Source organism: Corvus hawaiiensis, chromosome 13 (assembly GCF_020740725.1).
Source record: "Corvus hawaiiensis isolate bCorHaw1 chromosome 13, bCorHaw1.pri.cur, whole genome shotgun sequence".
NCBI lineage: Eukaryota > Metazoa > Chordata > Aves > Passeriformes > Corvidae > Corvus > Corvus hawaiiensis.
This window is the reverse complement of record NC_063225.1, coordinates 20,525,113-20,540,112: the sequence shown is the minus strand read 5'-3', so window position 1 is coordinate 20,540,112 and position 15,000 is coordinate 20,525,113. Positions and strand designations below refer to the sequence as shown.

General features: G+C 63.4%; 3 protein-coding genes and 1 long non-coding RNA gene across 14 annotated transcripts; 3 read left to right on the top strand and 1 right to left on the bottom strand.

Annotated features, from left to right (window-relative positions):
• Positions 1-206: 206 nt before the first annotated feature.
• On the top strand, positions 207-3,165 carry LOC125332500 (immunoglobulin superfamily containing leucine-rich repeat protein 2-like). Its single transcript, XM_048317423.1, is given in 5 exon segments — positions 207-426; positions 952-2,535; positions 2,537-2,797; positions 2,800-2,833; positions 2,836-3,165. Coding segments are annotated over 4 exon segments (2,142 nt in total). The 5' UTR covers positions 207-426; positions 952-957; the 3' UTR covers positions 3,105-3,165.
• Positions 3,166-3,287: 122 nt separating this feature from the next.
• LOC125332502 (DNA-directed RNA polymerase II subunit RPB1-like) lies at positions 3,288-4,925 on the top strand. The gene is made up of 2 exons (XM_048317426.1): positions 3,288-3,580; positions 3,623-4,925. Exons 1-2 carry the CDS (start codon positions 3,288-3,290, stop codon positions 4,827-4,829), a joined length of 1,500 nt encoding a protein of 499 aa, XP_048173383.1. The 3' UTR covers positions 4,830-4,925.
• A 3,551-nt stretch (positions 4,926-8,476) lies between these two features.
• LOC125332505 lies at positions 8,477-10,574 on the bottom strand. 11 transcript variants are annotated; one of them, XR_007206521.1, is made up of 4 exons: positions 9,829-10,574; positions 9,423-9,654; positions 9,133-9,364; positions 8,477-8,958 (listed from the first exon to the last, which is right to left on the bottom strand). It is a non-coding gene; the product is annotated as an uncharacterized LOC125332505 (long non-coding RNA). The 11 variants fall into 11 exon arrangements; XR_007206515.1 differs by adding an exon at positions 9,771-9,817 and having other exon boundaries at positions 8,477-9,364; positions 9,876-10,574; XR_007206519.1 differs by adding an exon at positions 9,760-9,799 and having other exon boundaries at positions 8,477-9,364; positions 9,423-9,643; positions 9,887-10,574.
• Positions 10,575-10,584: 10 nt separating this feature from the next.
• Positions 10,585-14,146, top strand: ISLR (immunoglobulin superfamily containing leucine rich repeat). The gene is made up of 2 exons (XM_048317427.1): positions 10,585-10,679; positions 11,895-14,146. Exon 2 carries the CDS (start codon positions 11,904-11,906, stop codon positions 13,149-13,151), a length of 1,248 nt encoding a protein of 415 aa, XP_048173384.1. The 5' UTR covers positions 10,585-10,679; positions 11,895-11,903; the 3' UTR covers positions 13,152-14,146.
• The last annotated feature ends 854 nt before the right edge of the window (positions 14,147-15,000 follow it).

The window sequence follows — 15,000 nt, the reverse complement described above, 5'->3', positions numbered from 1 at the left end:
GGGAACGGGAAAGCGGCGGCGGAGCTCTGGAGAACGCCCGCGGCCTGAGCCGGACCCCGCTGGGTTTTTTTTTTTTGGGGGGGGGGGGGAGGAGGGTGAGGTTTCCTCTATTTTTTGGGGTGTACCGGCGGTGCGGGCGCGGCCGCGGGTGGGCGGGAGGCGGCGGGTGGGTGGGTGGGTGGTGGGCTGGGAAAAGGGGGCGGCGAGCGGAGGGGGAGGCTGGCAGGAATGCAAATCGCTGCCTCTCTGGCAGCCCAGAGCCCGCACGGCCCCGCCGCCGCTCGCAGCTCAGCCCCGGAGCCGCGGGGGCAGCGGGCGGGGTCCCCCTCGGTTCCCCCCGCCCCTCCCGGCTGGCGAAGGCTCCGCAGGAGGAGGATGAGGAGCGCCGGGAAGGGCTGCGGGTGGCTTAGAGGCACCTAGGACAGGGTAAGTGGCGGTGGGGGACGGGGACAGGGGGGAATAGGGCGAGGATGGACTGCGAGAGACGGGGGAAGCGAGGGAGGGAAGTGGGCACTGGGAGAGCCGGAGGGAAGGGAGAGGAAAGGGAAGCGGGAGGAATAATTGGGAAGGGAGAGGGATTGAAGCAGAGGATAAAGGAAATGAGGGTTAATTAATTATTTTGGAGGTGGGGGGGGGGGGGGGGGAGGGAGGGAAGGAAAAGCCCGATCGAGCCGGGAAAAAAAAAGAGAGTGAGAAGGGTGGGAAAAGCCGGCCGGAGGGGAGGGAAGGAAAAGCCCCATGGAGCCGGGAAAAAGAGAGTGAGAAAGGTGCAAAGAGCCGGCCGGGAAGCGGAGGAAAGCGACGGGGGAGAGAGAGGGCGAGGACGGGACCGGGAGCGGTGGGGGGAGCCGGGCACAGACAATGGGGCGCGGCCCCGCCGCCTCCTCCTCCTCCTGCCGCCGGGCGGGGCCGGGGGGCGGCGGCGCTGAGCCCCGCGCTGTCCCCTGCCAGGGGGACATGGCCCCGCTGCTGGCCCTGCTGCTGGCCGCCCTGCTGGCCTCGGGCCGGGCGTGCCCCGAGCCGTGCGCTTGCGTGGACAAGTACGCGCACCAGTTCGCCGACTGCGCCTACAAGGAGCTGCAGGCCGTGCCCGCGGGGCTGCCCTCCAACGTGACCACCCTGAGCCTGTCGGCCAACAAGATCAGCTCGCTGCCCCGCGGCGCCTTCGCCGAGGTGACCCAGGTGAGCTCGCTGTGGCTGGCGCACAACGAGATCGCCGCCATCGAGCCCGGCGCTCTGGCCGTGCTGGTGCAGCTCAAGAACCTGGACATCAGCCACAACCAGATCGCCGAGTTCCCCTGGCAGGACCTGCGCAACCTGAGCGCGCTGCAGCTGCTCAAGATGAACAACAACCGCATGGCCCTGGTGCCGCAGGGCGCCTTCCGCACGCTCAAGGACCTGCGCTCGCTGCGCATCAACAACAACCGCTTCGCCACGCTGCCCGAGGGCGTCTTCGACTCGCTGGGCTCGCTGTCGCACCTGCAGATCTACAACAACCCCTTCGAGTGCTCGTGCGCGCTGCAGTGGCTGAAGCGCTGGATGGAGAGCACGCTCATCTCCATCCCGGAGAAGGACTCGATCGCCTGCGCGCTGCCCGAGCGCCTGCGGGGGGTGCCGCTGGCCAAGGTGCCGGACTTGCAGTGCGCCGCGCCCACCGTGCAGCTCAGCTACTCGCCCAACCTGGACGCGGCCGAGCTCTTCGACGGCTTCACGCTGAGCCTGCACTGCGCCGTGACCGGCTCGCCGCCCCCCGAGCTCCGCTGGAAGATCCGCACGGCCGGCCAGAGCCTGGAGCTCAGCGGGAGCCCCCCGGAGAGCGCCGGGAAGGAGCAGCCCCAGCAGCAGGAGCCCGAGCGCTTCCTGGGTCTTCAAGAACGGCACCTTGGTGATCCCGCACTTGGAGTAAGCGCGAGGAGGGCACCTACACCTGCGTGGCCACCAACGAGCTGGGCAGCAACCACACCCTCGGTCAACGTGGCCGTGGCGGGCGCGCAGAAATACCCGCTGCAGCCCGGCAGGGACCCGCTGGGCGGCAAGGGCCAGGCGGGAGACAAGAAACCCGGCGCCAAGGGGGCGAAGAACAGCGTGCTGACCCCGGAGGAGAGGAGCAAAGCGCTGGGCCCCACCCGGCAGAGCCGGCCCTCGGCGGCGGCGGCGGCGGCGGAGGAGGAGGAGGAGGAGGAGGAGGGGACGGAGCTCGAGGGGCAGGGCCAGGGCCGGGTCCCTTTGGAGCCGCCAGCCTTGGAGAAGAAGTGCGGCTCGGCGGCGAGCAGCACCAAGTACATCTCCAACCACGCCTTCAACCAGAGCGGCGACTTCAAGCAGCACAGCTTCGAGCTGGGCGTCATCGCCCTGGACGTGGCGGAGCGCGATGCCCGCGTCCAGCTCACCCCGACGCAGCCGCGGCCCGGCGGGGGCCACCTCGGGGTGCTCTACCTGTGCCAGCAGGGCCGCCGGGGCCACGCCCTGGTGCAGTGGTCGCGGATCGAGGCCGGCGTGAACTCGTACTGGTTCCAGGGCCTGAACCCCGGCACCAAACTACTCGGTGTGCCTGAGCTACCTGGGCGAGGAGTGCCAGGTGCAGGTGGTGTTCAGCACCAAGAAGGAGATCCCGTCGCTGATCATCATCGTGGTGGTCAGCATCTTCCTGCTGCTGCTGGCCACGCTGCCGCTGCTGGGCGCCACGTGGTGCCACCTGCTCGCCAAGCTGCACGGCAAGCCCTACAAGCTCATCATGAAGGCGCAGAACCCCGACCAGATGGAGAAGCGCATGGCCGCCGACTTCGACCCCCGCGCCGTCCCTACCTGGAGTCCGAGAAGAACTTCGAGCCGGCCCGGCCGGCGAGGCCGAGGAGGAGGACGAGGAGGACGAGGAGGAGGATGAAGAAGGAGCGCGGTGGAGGCGCAGGAGGGAGGGAGAAGGCGCGGCCGAGCTGGAGCGGGAGGAGAGCGTGGCCGCCAGCTCCATGGCCGAGTCGCAGTCCAAGGGCGGCGCCGAGGAGTTCGAGGTGCGCTCCGAGTACAGCGACAAGCTGCCCCTGGGCGCCGAGGCCGTCACCATCTCGCCGGAGATCAACGGCAACTACCGGCAGCGGCCCCGCTGAGCCCCCGAACCCCCCCCGACCCCGGCCCCGGCCCCGGCCCCACCGCCCCCCGCTCGCCCAGCCCCCGCTCCGCCCGGGGAAAATCCTCCGGGAACGAGCGGAGCGATCCCCGCCTCTCCTCCTCCTCCTCCTCCTCCTCCTCCTCCTGGCCCTCGGCCCCCGGGGATGCTCGGTGCCGCCGGGATGAGCCTCCCACGATTTCGTTTCCATTTCGGGCTCCCGGCTCGGCGACAACAACAACGATTCCCGGTGCCCCGGCCGCCCCTGCCACCCCGCGAGCCGCGGCTTTGCTTCCCCCTCCGGGGAAAACAACGAAAAAAAACCGGGAAAAAACGCCCAAAAGCAAAAAGGCCGGGAGCCCAAAATTCTCTTTTCTGGAATCGGTTCAGTCCCCGGCGGGTCCCCGCCGCTCCTCGGTGCCCGGTGAGTCCCCTCTGCTTCCCGGTTCTCTCCTGTCGCTCCCCGGTCCGGCCCCGCCGAGCCCCGGAGCGGTCCCACGAAGCCCCGAGCTGTCCCCACCGAGCCCCGGAGCGGTCCCACGAAGCCCCGAGCTGTCCCCACCGAGCCCCGAGCTGTCCCCACCGAGCCCCGAGCTGTCCCCACCGAGCCCCGGAGCGGTCCCCACCGAGCCCCGAGCGGTCCCACCGAGCCCCGAGCTGTCCCCACCGAGCCCCGAGCTGTCCCCACCGAGCCCCGAGCGGTCCCACCGAGCCCCGAGCTGTCCCCACCGAGCCCCGAGCTGTCCCCACCGAGCCCCGAGCGGTCCCACCGAGCCCCGAGCTGTCCCCACCGAGCCCCGAGCGGTCCCACCGAGCCCCGGAGCGGTCCCACGAAGCCCCGAGCTGTCCCCACCGAGCCCCGAGCGGTCCCATCGATCCCCGGAGCGGTCCCACGAAGCCCCGAGCTGTCCCCACCGAGCCCCGAGCTGTCCCCACCGAGCCCCGAGCTGTCCCTACCGAGCCCCGGAGCGGTCCCACCGAGCCCGGAGCGGTCCCACCGAGCCCCGAGCTGTCCCCACCGAGCCCCGAGCTGTCCCCACCGAGCCCCGAGCGGTCCCACCGAGCCCCGAGCTGTCCCCACCGAGCCCCGGAGCGGTCCCACCGAGCCCGGAGCGGTCCCACCGAGCCCCGAGCGGTCCCACCGAGCCCGGAGCGGTCCCACCGAGCCCCGAGCTGTCCCCACCGAGCCCCGAGCTGTCCCCACCGAGCCCCGAGCGGTCCCACCGAGCCCCGAGCGGTCCCCACCGAGCCCCGAGCTGTCCCCACCGAGCCCCGAGCGGTCTCACCGAGCCCCGAGCTGTCCCTACCGAGCCCCGGAGCGGTCCCACCGAGCCCGGAGCGGTCCCACCGAGCCCCGAGCTGTCCCCACCGAGCCCGAGCGGTCCCCACCGAGCCCGGAGCGGTCCCCACCGAGCCCCGAGCGGTCCCACCGAGCCCCGGAGCGGTCCCACCGAGCCCCGAGCGGTCCCACCCGAGCCCCGAGCTGTCCCCACCGAGCCCCGGAGCTGTCCCCACCGAGCCCCGAGCGGTCCCACCGAGCCCGAGCGGTCCCACCGAGCCCCGAGCTGTCCCACCGAGCCCCGAGCTGTCCCCACCGAGCCCCGAGCTGTCCCCACCGAGCCCCGAGCTGTCGCCGCCGCTCCTCGGCGTCCCCATCCCCGCGCCGCTCGCCGGTGCATCCCCGCCGCTCGCCGGTGGGTGCATCCCGATTTTCCCTGGCGGCTGACGAGATTCCCGGTCTCTGCCACTCCCCGCGCGGTTCTCCCCGTGGATCCCGGGGTTCCTCGGTCCCCGTTTCCCCATGGGTGCCGACATTCCAGGGCCCCGCCACTCCCGGCCGGTTCTCTCCATCCCCCGATGGATATTGCTGCTCCCCGGTCCCCGCCACGCCCGGGAACTGCTCTCGGTCTCCCGGTGGCTCCCGGCGCTCCCCGATCCCTTCCATCCCCATCCCCGGTGGGCCCCGGCCCTCCCCGATCCCTTCCATCCCCATCCCCATCCCCATCCCCATCCCCGGTGGCTCCCGGCGCTCCCCGGTCCCTTCCATCCCCGGTGGCTCCCGGCGCCCCGGGTCCGTTCCATCCCCATTCCCGGTGGCTCCCGTCTCTTCCCGGTCCCTTCCATCCCCACCCCGGGTGGCTCCCGGTGCTCCCCGGTGGCTCCCGGCGCTCCCGGGTCCGTTCCACCCCCATTCCCCGGTGGCTCCCGTCTCTCCCCGGTGGCTCCCGATGCTCTCCGGTCCTTTCCACCCCCATCCCCCGGTGGCTCCCGTCTCTTCCCGGTCCCTTCCATTCCCATCCCCATTCCCGGTGGCTCCCGGCGCTCCCCGGTCCTTTCCACCCCCATTCCCTGGTGGCTCCCGGTGCTCCCCGGTGGGTCCCGGCTCTCCCCGGTCCCTTCCATCCCCGGTGGCTCCCGGTGCTCCCCGGTCCCTTCCATCCCCATTCCCTGGTGGCTCCCGATGCTCCCCGGTGGCTCCCGGCTCTCCCCGATCCCTTCCCTCCCCATCCCCGGTGGCTCCCGGCTCTCCCCGGTGGCTCCCGGTGCTCCCCGATCCCTTCCCTCCCCATCCCCATCCCCGGTGGCTCCCGGCTCTCCCCGGTGGCTCCCGGTGCTCCCCGGTCCCTTCCCTCCCCACCCCCATCCCCGGTGGCTCCCGGCTCTCCCCGGTGGCTCCCGGTGCTCCCCGGTCCCTTCCATCCCCATCCCCATCCCCCGGTGGCTCCCGGCTCTCCCCGGTGGCTCCCGGTGCTCCCCGATCCCTTCCATCCCCATCCCCGTCCCCGGTGGCTCCCGGTGCTCCCCGATCCCTTCCATCCCCACCCCCACCCCCATCCCCGGTGGCTCCCGGCGCTCCCCGGTGGCTCCCGGTGCTCCCCGATCCCTTCCATCCCCATCCCCATCCCCGGTGGCTCCCGGTGGTCCCCGGTGGCTCCCGGCGCTCCCCGCCGCTCTCCCCGCTCAGCACCGGGCGAGCCGGGACAGCTCCGCTCCCCTTTAAGCACCGGGCCGTCCCCGATGCGCCGTCCCCGATCCCCATCCCCGCTGCCGGCGGGGCCCTCTCGATGTGTTTTTGGGTAGAGTAGCCTTGTAGCCAAGTGTCTGTGCCGCAGACGCGCCCGGAGCCGCGAGCCGAGGTCGCCACGGTGGCCACGGTGGCTCCCAGGCCGCTCCCGGCGAGAGCCGCGGGCGCTTTTTGCTTTCTGCGCGCTTCTGTGTGTGAAAGAGTGAAATAAAAGGGATTGAAAGCGGAGCCGCCTCGGTGCTTGGGGGGCGACGAGGGACGCGAGGGAGTCGCCCAGGAGCCTTTGGGCGAGGAAATCAAAGCCTGCTCGCCGCCGGCAGAAAAAGCTCCATTTATTTCTCCGGCCGTAAAAAAGCAGCCGCGCTCCTGGAGGGGGGAGAAATGGAAGCGCTCCAATCCCAAGAAATTCAGCCCGGAGGGAAAAATGGGAATTCTGCTCTCCCCTGGTGGCCGCTGGAGTGGAAAAACGGCGGAGGGATGGGATTGATCGGGGTTTAAGGCGGTTTTTGGGATTTTGTGTCTCATCTCTGTGGTTTTCTGGCGAGTTTGTGTCGTTTGAGGTCTGGTTTTTGTTGGCTTTTTCTATTTTTTTATCGTTTTATATCAATTTCTACCCATTTTTTTCTATCTTTTTATCATTTCGCCTGCGCTTCCAGCATTTTATCCGGATTATTTCCCATCATTTTAGCCATATTTAATTTTTATCTGCAGTTTATTTAATTGCGTCAATAATTTATTTCGTGCCATCAATTATTTATTTCTTTTTTTATATCATTGTTATAATTTTGATGTCATTTCTCTCATTTTTAATGTCATTTCTACCATTTTATCTATAATTTATTGGATTGTAGCTATATTTTTGTATGATTTTACGCATGATTTCAATCATTTTATATATTTTATGTGACTCTATGCATGATTTCTATCATTTTATATGAATTTCTAGCATTTTATCTGCGTTGTCTTTCGTTATTAGATCGTTCCCATCATTTTATCCGGATTTTCTTTCATGTTTTTATAAAATTCCCATCATTTTACCCAGAATTTCTTTCATTTTTACATAAAATTTTCCCCACTTTCGCTCTAATTTCCACCATTTGCGTTTAATTTTTTTCTAAAAAATACAATTTCCGTCCTTTTGCCTCCAATTTTTTGCCACTTTTTCAATTTCCTTTTAATCCCATTTTAATTTGATATCATTTCATATTTAATTCATGCAACCCCCGCCCCGCGGATTTTAGATTTATTTTTTTAAAAAACCCACGTTAAACTTCCCCCCCCTTTTTTTTTCTGCGCCTTTTTCTCCCCAAACTCCTCCCCCCCCAAACCCTCCCAAAATCCCCAAAAAATCCAAAAAAAATCCCCCAAAAATCCCCAAAAAATCCCCCCCAAAATCCCTAAAAAATAAAAAAAAGTCCCCCAAAAGAACCCCAAAAGATCCCAAAAAAATTCCAAAAAAATCCCCCCCAAAAATCCCCAAAGAATCCCCCAAGGAAACCCCAAAAAATCCCCAAAAATTCTCCCCCAAATCCCAAAAAAATCCCTAAAAAATATTAAAAAGTCCCTCCCAACATCCCCCCAAAGAAACCCAAAAAAACCCAAAAAAATCCCAAAAAGTTCCCCCCCAAACCCCAATAAATACCAAAAATATCTCCCCAAACCCCCCCCAAAACTCCCCCCAAAAATCCCCCAAAAAATTCCACCCAAAAATCCCTAAAAAAAAAAATCCCCCCAAAAAACCCCAAAAAATCCCAAAAAATCCCCAAAAAGTCCCCAAAAAGTCCCCCAAAATTTCCATAAAAATTCCCAAAAAATCCCAAAAAAAAAAAAAACAAAAAAAACCAAAAACAATCCCCCCAAAAATTTAAAAAATCAAAAAGAATCCCTCCAAAATCCCCCAAAAAATCCCCCCAAAAAAATCCCTAAAAATAATAATAAAAAAATTTTAAAAATCTCCAAAAAATAAAAAAAAAAATCCCCAAAAATTCCCCCAAAATCCCGGGAATCCGAGGCTCCTCCAGGCGTTTCCCTCCCCTCCCGCCTGTGGATATTCCCAATAATCGAGCGTCACGCTCGGGAGGCGCGGCGGGAATGGGAAAAGAACAATCAGCGCGGCCTCATTAATTAGGGAATCGTGGATTTCCCGGGAAGTTCGCGGCATCGGGCCGGGATTTGCTCCGCTCCAGGAGGGATCCCAAAGGCACAGGAAGAGGGGGCGGGGCTCTGCTTCCAGAGGGGGCTTTTCCCGGGAAAAATTCCCGCTGGGAATCCCAAAGCATCCCGGGGGATGAGGATGGAGCTTTTCCCGGGAAAAATTCCCGCTGGGAATCCCAAAGCATCCCGGGGAATGAGGATGGAGCTTTTCCCGGGAAAAATTCCCGCTGGGAATCCCAAAGCATCCCGGGGGATGAGGATGGAGCTTTTCCCGGGAAAAATTCCCGCTGGGAATCCCAAAGCATCCCGGGGGATGAGGATGGAGCTTTTCCCGGGAAAAATTCCCGCTGGGAATCCCAAAGCATCCCGGGGGATGAGGATGGAGCTTTTCCCGGGAAAAATTCCCGCTGGGAATCCCAAAGCATCCCGGGGAATGAGGATGGAGCTTTTCCCGGGAAGAAGGGGGGATCCCGCTCCTCCCGGCTCCATCCCCGGATCCTCGCTGGAGCCGCCCCAGTTGGACCAGTTTGGGGTGGGCGGGGCTCCAGGATCCCTCTCGACATTCCCAGGCCGGAAATCGGCGGGATGGAATTCCCAGGAAGGCCGTTTTCCAAAGTTTCCTGGGGAATTGGCGGCAGGGACGAGGAGGTGGCGCTGGGGGACAGCTCCGAGTGACCTCCGTGGGCAGTGGCACCTCTGGGTGACCTCTGTGGTCAGTGGCACCTCTGGGTGACCTCCATGGGCAGGGACAGCTCTGAGTGACCTCTGTGGTCAGTGGCACCTCTGGGTGACCTCTGTGGTCAGTGGCACCTCTGAGTGACCTCAGTGGTCAGTGGCACCTCTGGGTGACCTCTGTGGTCAGTGGCACCTCTGAGTGACCTCCGTGGTCAGTGGCACCTCTGGGTGACCTCCGTGGGCAGGGACAGCTCTGAGTGACCTCTGTGGTCAGTGGCACCTCTGGGTGACCTCCATGGGCAGTGGCACCTCTGAGTGACCTCTGTGGTCAGTGGCACCTCTGGGTGACCTCTGTGGTCAGTGGCACCTCTGAGTGACCTCAGTGGTCAGTGGCACCTCCGAGTGACCTCCCAGGACAGGGACAGCTCCGGGTGACCTCTGTGGTCAGTGGCACCTCTGGGTGACCTCAGTGGTCAGTGGCACCTCTGAGTGACCTCCGTGGTCAGTGGCACCTCTGGGTGACCTCCGTGGGCAGGGACAGCTCTGAGTGACCTCTGTGGTCAGTGGCACCTCTGGGTGACCTCCATGGGCAGTGGCACCTCTGAGTGACCTCAGTGGTCAGTGGCACCTCTGGGTGACCTCTGTGGTCAGTGGCACCTCTGAGTGACCTCAGTGGTCAGTGGCACCTCTGAGTGACCTCCCAGGACAGGGACAGCTCCGGGTGACCTCCGTGGTCAGTGGCACCTCCGGGTGACCACCCTGGTCAGTGGCAGCTCCGAGTGACCGCCCTGGTCAGTGGCACCTCCGGGTGACCTCCGTGGTCAGTGGCACCTCTGAGTGACCTCCCAGGACAGGGACAGCTCCGAGTGACCACCGTGGTCAGTGGCAGCTCCGGGTGACCTCAGCGGTCAGTGGCACCTCCGGGTGACCACCGTGGGCAGTGGCACCTCTGAGTGACCTCAGTGGTCAGTGGCACCTCCGGGTGACCTCAGTGGTCAGTGGCACCTCTGAGTGACCTCCCAGGACAGGGACAGCTCTGAGTGACCTCCGTGGTCAGTGGCACCTCTGGGTGACCTCCGTGGTCAGTGGCACCTCCGAGTGACCTCCCTGGGCAGTGGCACCTCCGGGTGGCCTCCATGGTCAGTGGCAGCTCCGAGTGACCGCCCTGGTCAGTGGCACCTCGGAGTGACCTCCCTGGTCAGTGGCACCTCCGAGTGACCTCCGTGGGCAGGGACAGCTCCGAGTGACCTCCGTGGATCTGGAATCTCCTTCTCCTGCTCCCTGCTCCACCCCTCGAGCCCCACGCGCCCTTTCCCGGCCCCGCAGCCCCTCCCTGGGGTCACCCCGCCACCCGCTGTCCCCAAACCCTGTCACAACTCACCGGAGGCCACCTCGTGTCCTGCAGAGGCCACCCACGCCCTGCCCAGGGGGTGGCGAGGACAAACCCCGATTTATGGGGCGGGGATGGGGGGGGAGAGGTTTTGGGGGCGAGGAGGGATTTTGGGGCGCTGGGATGGGGGGAGCGGACGGGGTTTTTGGGGGCCGGGAGGGCGGAGGAAGGGCCCCCGCAGGCAGGAGCGGGGTCGGTGCCATGGAAAACAAACCGGGCCCGGGGGACGGGGAGGGGACGGGAGGAGGAGGAGGAGGAGAAGCCCGGGCAGGGCCCAGGGAGAGCCGGTGGCGAATTCCAGAGGAGCGGGGACAAGCGGGATCCATCCGCCGGTGACGGGGGAAGGGGGAGCGGGGGCTTGGGAAGCGGGGAAGAGCCGGGAAAAGCCGGGAAAAGGAGGGGAAAGCCGGGAAAAGGAGGGGAAAGGAGGGGAAAGGAGGGAAGGAAGGAGGCAGGGCGCTTATTCACGGCTCTGGAATGCGGCGTGCGGGCCCCGCTCACGCCGCCCCCGCGCCGCGGGACGGGGACCGGAGCCCCGGCGGAGATGGGCTGGGATGGCACCGGAGCGCGGGCTGGGAGCTCCTGGAGCCGAAAACTTCCAGGATCCCCCCTTCCCCAATCCCTGCGCCCCCCACATCTGGCGTCTGTCCCCTGCTGGGCATCCCAAAATGTCACCAAGCCCCCCGCTTCCCCCCTCCAGGATCCCCCAGAGCCACCGCGGCGCCTTCCCCACCGCTCCAATCCCAATCCCTATCCCAATCTCGGGGTCTCTCCCTCCGTTCCTGCCCCGCTTTGAGCCCTCCCCCTGATGGGCGCGGGTTTATTCCTCCTCTGCATTCCCAAGAAAACGTCTTTTCCACCCCCGCCCGCCCGCGCTCTCCCGCTGGGAATGGCAGGGTTGGGAGCTGGAAGAAGCAGGGAAATTTTCCTGCGAGGCTGAGACAAAGGGGTCTGGCTGCCAGCTCCTGGAGGAGCGGGAATTAACCTCTTCCCGGTGGGACACGGCCTCCGGAGCCGGGATTGGAGCGCCTTGGGAAAGCATGGAAGAGGGGGAAGAAGGAGTTAGTGTGGAAACATTTCCCTCCCACCCACCGCACACCCCTCTGGCTGAGGAGAAGCGCCAGAGGAGCCGGGTTTTTCCATGACACGGGAAAATCTGGAGCAGGGCATGGCGGGCGGAGAGGGGGGGTTGGTCTGAGGTCTGGGAGGCCGCTGGAAATCCCAACGATTCCACGGTTTGCGGTTGGGCAAGAGCTTCTCTCTCCCTATCCCTCCTCATTCCCGAACCCCCCGACTCCCACTTCACATCCCAAACAACATTCCGAGGGTGGGATTTCATCGCCGGCCCGGAAAAGGCGTTTTCCAGAGGGAGAAGGAGAGGCTTGAGGAGGGAAGCTCCCCCCCGCTCAGGCCGGGCTTGGTGGTGAGGAGACGCCTGGGCCCCATTAGGGAATATCCCAAACGGCCTTTTCCAGCCGGAATTCTTCCTCGTTTGGCAAGGCAAAGCGGCTCCGCATCCCCTCATTCCCCGTCTGTGTTCCCGGCAGGCCGGCAGGATGAAGCCGCTGCTGGGCTGCCTGGCGCTGGCGACGCTCCTGTCACCGAGCCTGGCCTGTCCCAGCCCCTGCTCCTGCTCCACCAAGAAGAACGGGCGCCTGCTGGCCGAGTGCGCCTACCGGGAGCTCCGCGACGTCCCGCGGGGTTTGTCGCCCAACGTCACCATCCTGACGCTCTCCGCCAACCGCCTGGGCCACCTGAGCCGCGGCTCGCTGGCCGAGGTGCCCGAGCTGCAGTCGCTGTGGTTGGGCTACAACCACATCGCGGCCGTGGAGCCGGGCACCTTCTCGGCGTTGCTGCAGCTCAAGAACCTGGACCTGAGCCACAACCGGCTGGCCGAGTTCCCCTGGCAGGACCTGCGCAACCTGAGCGCGCTGCAGATCCTCAAGCTGAGCAACAACCGCCTGGCGGGGCTGCCCCGCGACGCCCTGCGCGGCCTGCGGGAGCTGCGCTCGCTGTGGCTCAACGACAACGAGCTCACCACGCTGGCCCAGGGCACCTTCGAGGCTCTGCCGGCGCTGGCGCAGCTGCAGCTCTTCCACAACCCCTTCAACTGCTCCTGCAAGCTCTTCTGGCTCAAGGAGTGGGCGGACGGCACCTCGGTGGTCATCTCCAGGGCCGGCTCCACGCTGTGCGCCGCGCCGGCCCGGCTGCGCGGCCGAGCGGTCACCGACATCCCCGCTCAGCTCTGCGTGGCCCCCTCGGCCCAGCTGACCTATTTGTCCAGCCTGGCCAACGCCACGCCTCGGGACGGCCTCACGCTGACCCTGCACTGCAGCGTGGCCGGTAGCCCGCCTCCGGAGATCCACTGGCAAATCCGGACGGCCGGCCGGCGAGTGGACATCCACGGGCCCACGGTGGCGCGGGATGGCAGCGCCAAGGCGGGCCGGCAGCGCTTCCTGGCCTTCAAGAACGGCACCATGGCCATCCCCGACTTCGGCAAGGAGGATGAGGGCACCTACACCTGCCTGGCCGTCAACGACGTGGGAATTCGGGATGTGTCCGTCAACGTGGCGCTGGCCGGCTCCGGGAACCCGGCCGAGGAGCTGCCCCGCGATGACCCCCACGCCGGGCATCCCGGTGGGCACAGCTGTGCCAAGGGGGACGAGCTGGATCCCTCGGGCATGGGCGAGAAGTTGGTCATCGTCTACCACGTGCCCAGGGAGGCGCGGAGCGGCGCGGGAGCGGCCGAGCCGCGGATCCGCATGGGAATTCTGCTGGCTCTGGGGCTGCTGCTCTGCTGGTGAAGGGGGGCAGCGCCTCCCGGATCCCCGTTTTTCCATAGTTTTTCCTCTCGTAGTGCCTTTGCTGAGCTTCTGGGATCCGGGAGTGCTCCGGAACCCGAGGGGGCCACCGCGGGCCCAGGGGCTGGTGGTCCAGCCCTTCCTGGGGTAGATCCCAGCTGGATCCGGCTGGGATCTGCTGCCGCTTCCCGGCGGTCCCAATGTGCCACATCCCGCTTTTCTCCCTGCCGAGAGCCACGTGTGGCAAAGGGGACAATGCCAGAGGCAGCCGGGAGCCGCCGCGGCTGCCACCGGGGAGGGATCCGAGGATAAAATCCCCTGGAAATCCATTCCCCCTGGGAATGGGGGCCTGGGATGGGAGCAGGATGGGGACAGCAGGATGGGGATGGAGCCACGGCCTTGGAATGGGCAGTTTTATGGAGAAATTCCCAGATTTTCTCCCTGTCGGATGCTGGCAGCATCCCCGAACCCCTCCGAGCCCCTGGAATGCCGCAGGAATTCCAAACCCTTCGCTGCCATCCTAAAAACCCATCCGGGCTGGACCCACTGGGGAAGGCTTGAGCCAAAGATTCCCAAACCATTCCCGGTGGGAAACCCAGCGGGATGGAGGGAAAATGGGGAAAAGCAGAGCTGAGCTGCCTTTAAGCCATAACCACTCCCCAGGGGCCTCAGCATTCCCGGCGGGATAAACATTCCTTCTCCAGGAATTCCGGGGAACCCCTCGGAGGGGGGCATTTGGGAATGTTCATCAGCCCCGGATCGGGATCCGGTGCTGGAATTCCCACTGGGATCTGGGCGTGTCCTGCAGCCCCCTGGCCTTGGCTTTAATGAATGCCTTTAATTAATAAATACCTGGAATAAATGCCAATAATTACTTTTAATTAATAAATACTTGGAATAAACACTTTTAATAATTACCTTTTATAAGTGCCTTTAATAAAGAATTACCTGTAATAAATAATTACCTGTAATAAAGAATTACTTTTAATTAAGAATTACCTTTAATTAAGAATTACTTGTAATTAAGAATTACCTTTAATTAAGAATGACTTTTTTTAAACACCTTTAATAAACTCCTTTTTTTTTGCCCTAAGCCAGCCGAGCTCCTCTTGCTCTGTGCACCCCAAAATCCCCCAAAAAATCCCCCCAAAAACCCCAAATCCCCCCAAGCCAGCAGCTCCTGGGGGTCCCATGAATCCCACAGACCCGGCTGGATCAGGGGACACCTCCTGGCATTCCCAGATCCCACAAATCCTTCCCGGTGCCGGAGCTTCCCCAAATCCTTCCCAGTGCCGGAGAATCCCCTCAGATCCCGCAAATCCTTCCCAGTGTTGGAGCTTCCCCAAATCCTTCCCAGTGCCGGAGAATCCCCTCAGATCCCGCAAATCCTTCTCAGTGTTGGAGCTACCCCAAATCCTTCCCAGTGCCGGAGAATCCTCCCAGTTACCCCAAATCCTTCCCAGTGCTGGAGAATTCCCTCAGCTTTCCCAAATCCTTCCCAGTGCCGGAGAATCCTCCCAGATCCCACAAATCCTTCCTTGTCTCACGGCATCCCCTCAGATCCCACAAATCCTTCCCAGTGCTGGAGCTTCCCCAAATCCTTCCCAGTGCTGGAGAATCCTCCCAGTTACCCCAAATCCTTCCCAGTGCTGGAGAATTCCCTCAGCTTTCCCAAATCCTTCCCAGTGCCAGAGAATCCTCCCAGATCCCCCAAATCCTTTCCAGTGCCAGAGAATCCTCCCAGATCCCACAAATCCTTCCCAGTGCCGGAGAATCCCCTCAGATCCCACAAATCCTTCCCAGTGCTGGAGCTTCCCCAAATCCTTCCCAGTGCCGGAGGATCCTCCCAGTT

What these genes read in the sequence shown, in the direction of transcription:
- LOC125332502 (XM_048317426.1), top strand. Translation starts at nt 3,288, where the DNA reads ATGAGCCTCCCACGATTTCGTTTCCATTTCGGGCTCCCGGCTCGGCGA. An exon ending in CGCTCCCCGGTCCGGCCCCG is followed by an intron (nt 3,581 to 3,622) that starts CCGAGCCCCGGA and finishes GAGCTGTCCCCA; the next exon opens with CCGAGCCCCGGAGCGGTCCC.
- ISLR (XM_048317427.1), top strand. Translation starts at nt 11,904, where the DNA reads ATGAAGCCGCTGCTGGGCTGCCTGGCGCTGGCGACGCTCCTGTCACCG.